General features: G+C 47.6%; 1 protein-coding gene across 1 annotated transcript; it reads right to left on the bottom strand.

Moving 5' to 3' along the window:
• Nucleotides 1-1,576: 1,576 nt before the first annotated feature.
• Nucleotides 1,577-9,064, bottom strand: LOC120941738 (zinc finger BED domain-containing protein 6-like). Its single transcript, XM_040355365.1, has 2 exons — nucleotides 8,961-9,064; nucleotides 1,577-5,288 (listed from the first exon to the last, which is right to left on the bottom strand). Exon 2 carries the CDS (start codon nucleotides 5,135-5,137, stop codon nucleotides 1,838-1,840), a length of 3,300 nt encoding a protein of 1,099 aa, XP_040211299.1. The 5' UTR covers nucleotides 5,138-5,288; nucleotides 8,961-9,064; the 3' UTR covers nucleotides 1,577-1,837.
• Between the last annotated feature and the right edge of the window lie 1,009 nt (nucleotides 9,065-10,073).

Genomic DNA, 10,073 nt, shown 5'->3' with positions numbered 1-10,073 from the left:
GCAATGTACAGAGCTCAGTGTCCCCAACACCCGGGAATGTACAGAGCTCAGTGTCCCCAACACCCGGGAATGTACAGAGCTCAGTGTCCCCAACACCCGGGAATGTACAGAGCTCAGTGTCCCCAACACCCGGGAATGTACAGAGCTCAGTGTCCCCAACACCCGGGAATGTACAGAGCTCAGTGTCCCCAACACCCGGCAATGTACAGAGCTCAGTGTCCCCAACACCCGGGAATGTACAGAGCTCAGTGTCCCCCAACACCCGGCAATGTACAGAGCTCAGTGTCCCCAACACCCTAATATGTCAGAGAAACAGCTGAGGTGCGGCTTGTTTGATATACAATCCCTAGTGGGGGTGCTAGGTATACCTAGTGGGGTCCTCTATATAATCCCTTGTGGGATCGGTATGTAACCTCATGTAGGGACTGCTATATAATCCCTAGTAAGGGTCTCAATGTAATCCCTAGCGAGGGTCTCAATGTTTTTCTTAGTGGGGGCCCCTATATAATCCCCAGTGAGGCCTCTTTATAATCCCTAGTGGGGGGCCTCTATATAATCCCTAGTGAGGGCCTCAATGTAATTCTTAGTGGGGGCCCCTATGTAATCCTTAGTGGGGGCCTCTATATTATCCCTAGTGAGGGCCTCAATGTAATCCTTAGTGGGGGCCCCTATGTAATTCCTAATGGGGGCCTCTATGTAATCCCTAGTGGGGGCCTCTATGTAATCCTTAGTGGGGGCCCCTATGTAATTCCTAATGGGGGCCTCTTTATAATCCTCAGTGAGGCCCTCAATGTAATCCCTAGTGGGGGCCTCAATGTAATCCCTAGTGGGGTCCCCTATGTAATCCCTAGTGGGGGCCCCTATGTAATCCCTAGTGGGGGCCTCTATGTAATCCCTAGTGGGGGCCTCTATGTAATCCCTAGTGAGGGCCTCAATGTAATTCTTAGTGGGGGCCACAATGTAATCCCTAGTGGGGGCCTAGATGTAATCCCTAGTGGGGGCCTCTATATAATCCCTAGTGGGGACCTCTATATAGTTCCTAGTGGCGGCCTCTATATAATCTCTAGGGAGGCCTTGATGTAATCCCTATTGAGGGCCTCTATATAATCCCTAGTGAGGGCCTTGATGTATTCCCTAAGGGGAGTGCCTATGTAATCCCTAGTGGGGGCCTCTATGTAATCCCTAGTGGGGGCCTCTATATAATTCCTAGTGGGGGCTTCTATGTAATCCCTAGTGGGGGCCTCTATATAATCCCCAGTGGGGACCTCTATATAGTTCCTAGTGGGGACCTCTTTATAATCCCTAGTGAGGGCCTCAATGTAATCCCTAGTGGCGGTGCTGTGTGGTCCCTAGTCAAAGCACTATGTAATCCCTAGTGGGGTCCATGGTAGAGGCCTTATATAATGCTTCCTCAGTGCCTCTATGTAATCCCTAGTGGGGCCCCTTCAGTCACCTTGGCCCCACACTCACTATAGCACCCCCCTTTGGCCATTATATGTCATTTCATCTATCAGCTCTCTGTGTTGTACGGTGTGCTCCTCTTTGGGATGAAGAATTCAGGGTCGTTATGACATCGTAAAGCAGAAACATGAAATTTATTAACTCTAGAAATAAAACATTCTATCTCCCATTCCAGCTGTACCGGCTCTGGAAGTATCCACTGAGATATTTTTGGCCACTTGGACCTCGACATGTACAATTCCACATCTGTGCCAACTAATAAAATTTCCCGATGACCACACTAACACTTCAAGAGCCTGCGATGATGTAATAAGAGATAATTAATACCATATGCAGTGTTTTTCCCTACCCTGCCTCATGACATTTAACATTGACATTAAAGCCCCTCATCGGAGTCACTCTGCTCAGCTTCGTTGTCGGAGGAGAAGATTAGCGGGGGAGGGTTGTAGTTAGGAAAGTTCTCCAGGTTACATTTCAGAAAGACGATGGGCTCCATTCCTTCCATGACACCCGAAGAACACTGCTTGTCCATAAACGTCTGGGGAGAGCTGAAAACGCGCTCTGCAAAAATACTGGAGGGCGGGCAGGTCAGGTACATGACCGCCAGCTTGGTTAAGGCCGGCCACAGCCACGTTCTCTTCTGCCAGTAGACCAGCGGGTCGTCTTTGGCTCCGATAGTCTTATTGTCCTGAAGGTAGTTCTCCACCATGACGTTTGCGGAGTGGCTTTCTGTCGACAAGGAGGCCCCTGTAGACTTTGACGCCAGAAGGCCAACGCTCTCCAAGTGTTCGATTAAAGATTTCTCCTTGTAAATTAAGGGTGCGGCAGCCATGTTCCTACTCCACGGAGGCCCACCTGCTTCCAAATCCACCAGCTTACCAGAAAACATCTCCGGCTCTGAGTTTCCACCGTCCCGAAACTGGCAAGATGTCCTACTCACTTGGGGTGAGGAGTTAGAGGACAACATGACCTCCTTTACTTTCTTCACTAGGACCTGTTTCCAGTGGTCAATATCCGACTCTGGAGGCAGTATGGCCTCTATCCTTCCTTTGAATCGTGGATCCAGCAACGTGGCCAGAACGTACTCTTCCTTCTGGAACATTTCATTGACTCCGTAATCTGTAGAAAGCTTGAGGGCCAGACTGTCGGCGATTACGACTCCGTTGGCGTCCCCCGTGCTTTCGAAATGTCCTCTGATTTTTTTCAGGAAGATGTGGAGATAACGAAGTTCTGGCAACACCTGGCTGAGGCAGGAGTTATGGGAATTGACCTCCCGGGTGGCCATCTCGAACGGTTGCAGGAGATCCACCAAGGACAGCATAAGGTTCCAGTGACTTGGGTTGAGAACGGTGTCCACCGTGTCCACTTTGTGCATCAGGAAGTACGCCTGGACGGCTTTTTGCTGCTCCAGAAGCCTCTGCAGCATGTAGAACGTGGAAGTCCAGTGAGGAACGGTCTCGAGTTTTAGAGACTGCTTCGGCAAGTTATTTTGGTATTGTAACCCTGCAAGGATTCTCCTCGCTCTAGCAGAGTGGATGAAATGGCCGCACACTTTTCTGGCCACGGCAAGCATGCCTGCAATGTAACGGTTGTTCTGTAGAAAGTCTTTGACCAACAGATTCAGGGAATGGGTAAAGCAGGGGATGTAGGTGCAATTGGCGCCTTTGATGGCCTGAACGAGATTAAAGTCTCTATTGGAGATGAAGAAGCCGGGACTCAAAGCGTTGGACATAAGCCAAAGGTTGGCCTGCCGAATCAGTTCTTGCTGAATGTTGACTTCGGTGAATTCTTTTGGAAAACGTTTAACGCAAAGGACAGCATACTTCCTCTCGGTAGGTTGGTCGGCCTCGGGGCTCATCACCGACCAGTGTGCCGTCAGAGACAAATAGTAGGAAGTGAGGTCACCACTCCACACGTGGGCGGTGATGTGGATGAAGGGACACGATGACCTCTTCAGCTCCCTCGCTATGTTCTCGCACACGGCTTCATAGAGCTGAGGGACGGCCTTCTTGGAGAAAAACGATTTTGTGGGGACGGAGTACTGCGAGTCGGCTCTGCCCATAAATTTTTTAAAAGCCTTGGAGCTGACGAAGGAGTAGGGCAAGGCCGATTCACAGAGAAGCTCAGTAATGTTCCTGTTCCACGCCTGGGCTTTTGGGTGGTTCGGGGGATACCTGCCAATGGGTTTCATTTTAGCGCTTGTGGGCGCAACATTCCCTTTATAAGACGGCAGAGACATGGGTGAAGAGACATCACTACCATCCATCACAGGTTCCTCACTGTCAAAGTTGTACTCCATTGGCATATTATAATGCATTTGGTTTATAGCTTCCGGCATATTAGAATACAAAGAGAGATCTGCCGGTCCGAAATTGCCGAAAGGAAATTCTGGATACATAGCCGACTCGTCCATGTCTTCGTCTTCCTCATCCTCCACCTCTATGGCGTTGGTAATGTTCAGTTTATTAAACTTCCCCCTCCCCCACTCTATGGGATGTTTCCCCTCTAGATGTCTCATCAGCGCCGAGGTCCCGAAATGTCCACCCATTTTGCCGCGGCTGACGCTTGTCTGGCATAACGTGCAGATGGCTCGGCAGATGTTAGTGCGGTCGAGGCAGAAAAACTGCCACACGGCAGAAATGGATTTCCTTCGACGAGCTCCGAGAGGCACGGCGGAATAGTCCGGGATTGTAAAAGTGAGCGAACTTGAAGGCTGGGCGTATTCGAGGCCAAGCGAAGCGCTGGAAGGGTCTCCTGTGTCAATGGCGAAATGGCCATTTGGAAGGGTTACCTTATCAACGTCCTCTAGTTTCTTTCTTTTCCTTTCGTTGCCTTCTTCGAGGTGTCCTAGAGTTTGTTCCCTTCTTTCTTCCTCTTCGTCGCTGGAATCAATGATCTCATATGTTTTTGGTGAACTGGGATCCTGAGAAGGTACAAAAGAGCAATACTTAGTTTGCACGCCTTTTTGAGCAGCATGTTGGGCGCCGGGTAAGCAGGATGGGGCCTCTGGGGCTGGACTTTGGTAGGCCTCATCCTTCTCCTCGTCACCCTCAAAGGTTTCTTTTTCTTCTTCCTCCAGCTCTGCTCTCTGCAGCCTCATGGACGTCCGCTGGGCCCATTCCTGTGGGTGCTTGCATTCTAGATGGCGCTTCAGGGCCGTGGTTCCAAAATTACCCCCGAGCTTCCCTCGGCTGACGCTCATTTTACAAAGTCCACATATGGCTCTGGTGATGTTGGTGGGGTTCCGGGAGAAAAACTGCCACACCTCCGAGGTGGACTTTCTCTTTCTGATTGGACGCATCATTGAAGAGAGAATTCCATCCTCCCCACAGTGTCCTTTTCCCTGTACGGTGGAGAAGACATTGTAAGGTGTACTGGGTCCATTTTTCCTTTTGTCGGGGGGAGCCGAACAAGTGGAACCTTCTTCAGACCTGTCCTCTTCCTCATCACTCGACTCCAATTTGATTTCGATTTCGGGGACTTTTTTGAAGTTGCTTCCGTCTTTTGCAGGACATTGAACTTTCACAAAGTCCACTTCGTTTGGATCAGCTGCTGGATGGAGGTTTGGGTTGGACTCGGTGTCCCCTGCCTGGTTCTTCTTGTTAGGAGACATCTCGGTACTCTGTGTGGCAGCCCTGGTGGTTGGCCTTCCTCTCGGAGACAGATGTAAAGCCATGCTGGGTGTAAATCAACTCTTACATGATGGAATGTTGGGTTGCGGATCTGATCTCTGGTGATCCGGTGAGACGCTGGATTGCGTTGTAGGTTCTGGAATGGATGCAGACTTCAAGTCCGGATGTTTGTACATTCCCCGGACAATTTACATCCTGTATCAATCAGAGAAAATAATTAATATATTGCTGCCAGAATACTGGGATCATGTATTCTACCACAAACGTTATTTTATAATGGGAATATTCTTCCTAAAACATAAGGCTCCCCTGGAAAGAACATAGAACATAGTGCTCACCCTCAAACCACTAGTTACAGAATGTTTATCAAGAGGCATCAACAACTGGAATGCAGATAACCTGAAGACACTACAGAACCCACCACTTCCAGGATTGTGCATGTCCTGGTCCCCCGCTCTGTTCACTAGTAACTCCAGCTGACCCCCCCTTACTTCAGCTGACCCCCCTCCCGGGACAGGTTTGTCTAGCACCCAGTGCAAGGATGCAGAACTGTGCCTCCTCCCCCATTGTTAATGCATGCCTTAGAATGGGTATTCTTACTCCATGCTGCCCCCCACATTCCTCCTCCCAACTCAAATCCCCTCCCCCTTAATCTCCTCATGGTGCCCCCCCCCCCACCTCACGATACCACAGTGCCCGACCCTCCTGCCCACCCCTTGTCCCGGCCATGACTGCAAAGCATGCAGTGGCGGGGCACTGGCGAAGCAACACTATTCTCTTGAATGGGTGTTGCCCAAAGAGGGCATCATTTCTGCCATGGTTGCAAACAGGGCCGCCATCAGGAATTATGGGGCCCCTTACACAGCTTCAGGCATGGGCCCCCTGAAGCAGAGAAGGGGGGGGGGGTGCTGCCGCTTCAAATTGAGAAGCGGGGGGGCTGCTGCCAATTGGGGGGGTTGACCTGGGGACCTCTGGGCCCCTTACAAAAAAAAGAAACAAAAAGTAAAATATGTATATATAAAAAAAGGGGGGGGAGCCATTTCGTACGTGTTGCACGTCACCGGCGTTCTTGGGGTTCGGAATTTCCGACAACCATAGGTGTGCGCAGCCTATTGCATTAGGGTGTGCACCCCAAAGCCCAAGCACACACACTACCGATCGCTTACGGTGTTCATTCAGAAAAGGAAGGGACGGGTAAATTACATATTTACTGGCCCCTTCCCCACTCCTAAAACATCCCAGCAGAAAGATGGGAGCCAGGGCAGTAGAGGGAATCTGTGCTGCACAGGGTGATTAGGGTGTGCCTGGGCACACCTGGCACACCCTGTGCGCACGCCTATGCCGACAACATTTGTGTGACCCGTGTGTAGGCAAGACAAATTTGAGCCAACATTCCGTCGGGGGAAAAAAATCCACCGTTTTTGTTGTCGGAATTTCCGATGGTGTGTACGCAGCACAAGTATTAAATTTTGCAGGGCGCCCTTTATAAAAAGGTGTACTCCGCTGAAGGCATCAAATCTGTTCATGTATGGGGGCGCTCTGTAATGTGTGATGTCATAATTCGATCGGTCACCAATCACCAATGTAATCCCGTCACCGAGACACAACACAACCTCACACCGATCGTCACCATTATATCGTCATCAGTAATATTATTCTGTATCCCCGAGATATTCCCTATTCTTCTCATATTGTATGATGTCATAATATATTGTGTGATGTCATAATATATTGTGTGATGTCATAATATATTGTGTGATGTCATATTGTAGTGTGTGATGTCATATTGTAGTGTGTGATGTCATATTGTAGTGTGTGATGTCATAATATATTGTATGATGTCATAATATATTGTATGATGTCATAATATATTGTATGAAGTCATCTATCACTGTCAGTGCTAATATCAATCAATGTAGGCCCAGATTCACGTACAGCGGCGTATCTTTGCGCGGGTGTAACGTAACCTATTTACGTTACGCCTCCGCAACCTAGACGGGCAAGTGCTGTATTCTCAAAGCACTTGCTCTGTAAGTTGCGGCGGCGTAGCGTAAATAGGCCGGCGTAAGCGCGCCTAATTCAAATGTGGAACATGTGGGCGTGTGTTATGTAAATGTTATGTGACCCCACGTAAATGACGCTTTTTACGAACGGCGCATGCGCCGTCTGTGGAATCTCCCAGTGTGCATTGCTCTAAACTATGCCGCAAGGACGTATTGGTTTCGACGTGAACGTAAATTACGTCCAGCCCCATTCACGAACGACTTACGCAAACGATGTAAAATTTTTAAAATTCGACGCGGGAACGACGTCCATACCTAACATTGGTACGCCGCATATAGCAGGGGTAACTTTACGCCAGGAAAAGCCTAACGTAAACGGCGTATCTGTACTGCGTCGGCCGAGCGTACATTCGTCAATTCGCGTATCTAGCTGATTTACATATTCTAGGCGTAAATCAGCGTACATGCCCCTAGCGGCCAGCGTAAATATGCAGGTAAGATCCGACGGCGTAGGAGACTTACGCCGGTCGGATCTAATACAAATCTATGTGTAACTGATTCTAAGAATCAGGCGCATAGATACGACGCCTCAGACTCAGAGATACAACGGAGTATCTCCTTTGAGAATCTGGGCCTTAATGTTTTGCTTCTCAGTAATGTTGTTTTGTAATGAGTGAGGGTATATACTATATCATATAGCTGTGATGTCATATTGTAGTGTGTGATGTCATATTGTAGTGTGTGTGATGTCCTATTGTATTGTGTGATGTCATATTGTATTGTGTGATGTCATATTGTATTGTGTGATGTCCTATTGTATTGTGTGATGTCATATTGTATTGTGTGATGTCATATTGTATTGTGTGATGTCATATTGTATTGTGTGATGTCATATTGTAGTGTGTGATGTCATATTGTAGTGTGTGATGTCATATTGTAGTGTGTGATGTCATATTGTAGTGTGTGATGGTATATCATATAGCGGTGATTTTATTGTGAATCTATTTTCTTTGTGTGGTGTTATTATAAATCAATGTACAGTAATGTCTGGTTTCTCTGTGATGTCATATAGTGTCAGTGTGATGTCATATTGTATCAGTGTGATGTCATATTGTATCAGTGTGATGTCATATAGTATCAGTGTGATGTCATATTGTATCAGTGTGATGTCATATAGTATCAGTGTGATGTCGTATTGTATCAGTGTGATGTCATATTGTATCAGTGTGATGTCATATAGTATCAGTGTGATGTCATATTGTATCAGTGTGATGTCGTATTGTATCAGTGTGATGTCATATAGTATCAGTGTGATGTCATATAGTATCAGTGTGATGTCATATTGTATCAGTGTGATGTCATATTGTATCAGTGTGATGTCATATAGTATCAGTGTGATGTCATATAGTATCAGTGTGATGTCATATTGTATCAGTGTGATGTCGTATTGTATCAGTGTGATGTCATATAGTATCAGTGTGATGTCATATAGTATCAGTGTGATGTCATATAGTATCAGTGTGATGTCATATAGTATCAGTGTGATGTCATATAGTATCAGTGTGATGTCGTTATGAACCCCGGTGATAGTTTGTATCCCTGTCCTTGTATATCTGGGAAGATATTTTGTATCAGTGTTTGTTTTCTGTTGTTGTATTGTGAGATGATATTGTGTATCAGTGTGATTGTATTTCTGATTGTTTTGTATCTGTGTTGTTATTTAGTATCAATGTTTTGCGTTCTGTGATTGTTGTATCGGTGTGATGTTACATTGTATCATATGATATATTATGTGTTGGTGTGATGATACATTGTATCGGTGTGATGTTATTTGTATGTTGTGTTGGGTGTTCTCGCTCTGTACCTCAGTGGTCGGCCATCATCCTCTCCCAGGGTGGAATGAACCATTGGGAGTGGGGGAGGGGAGTCACATTGCTCACGCTGGTCTGTGCTGGGAGTGATCGGATGATCCCCCCCCCTCTGATGTGTGGAATGGTAGAGTCCAGCAGGCAGAGCTGCTCAGTAACCCTTTCCTCCCCTGTAGTATGGAGGGGAGGGGGAGGGGTGTACACAGGACACAGATCAGGTCCTTCCTGCTCTCAGGATTGAATTCCGGGTGTAGATTGAACTCTGACCTGCGCAGAGCCCGCCCCCCGCGCCGTACAATCACATCCGTACAATCCGGGCCACAGATCCCATCCTTCCTGGTAACGATGAAGCTGGAAGACGATCGCACCTCCGATCAATTCCCAGCACGCCGGACAATCTCCGAAAAATAAAAAGTTAAATAAAATAAAAAATAAAAATAAAGTGACAAAATGATTTTTGTGTCATTTTTTTAATGTTACAAAAATAAAATAATTGTCCCCGTTCAAACGTCGCGCGGCGGGAAGTTGTGGGATTTTCTGCGCGGGATTTTCACGTGATTCAGGAATACGGCCGCCCCGTCTGCGTCTCTCGCCCTAAAAGAAGCTCCTTTCAGGTTGACAAGCTTCACGCCATTTTTAAAGTCGCTGTTTTGCTGCGATTTGTTCGCGTGACAATCGTGATGAAATCTCCTGACCCCTGCACTCTGTGTGTTATATACTCCTGACCCCTGCACTCTGTGTGTTATATACTCCTGATCCCTGCACTCTGTGTGTTATATACTCCTGATCCCTGCACTCTGTGTGTTATATACTCCTGACCCCTGCACTCTGTGTGTTATATACTCCTGACCCCTGCGCTCTGTGTGTTATACACCCCTGACCCCTGCACTATGTGTGTTATACACTCCTGACCCCTGCACTCTGTGTGTTATACACTCCTGACCCCTGCACTCTGTGTGTTATATACTCCTGACCCCTGCACTCTGTGTGTTATATACTCCTGATCCCTGCACTCTGTGTGTTATATACTCCTGATCCCTGCACTCTGTGTGTTATATACTCCTGACCCCTGCACTCTGTGTGTTATATACTCCTGACCCCTGCGCTCT

This window comes from Rana temporaria, chromosome 5, assembly GCF_905171775.1.
Source record: "Rana temporaria chromosome 5, aRanTem1.1, whole genome shotgun sequence".
Classification (NCBI taxonomy): domain Eukaryota; kingdom Metazoa; phylum Chordata; class Amphibia; order Anura; family Ranidae; genus Rana; species Rana temporaria.
This window is presented reverse-complemented; position numbering and strand designations above follow the sequence as displayed.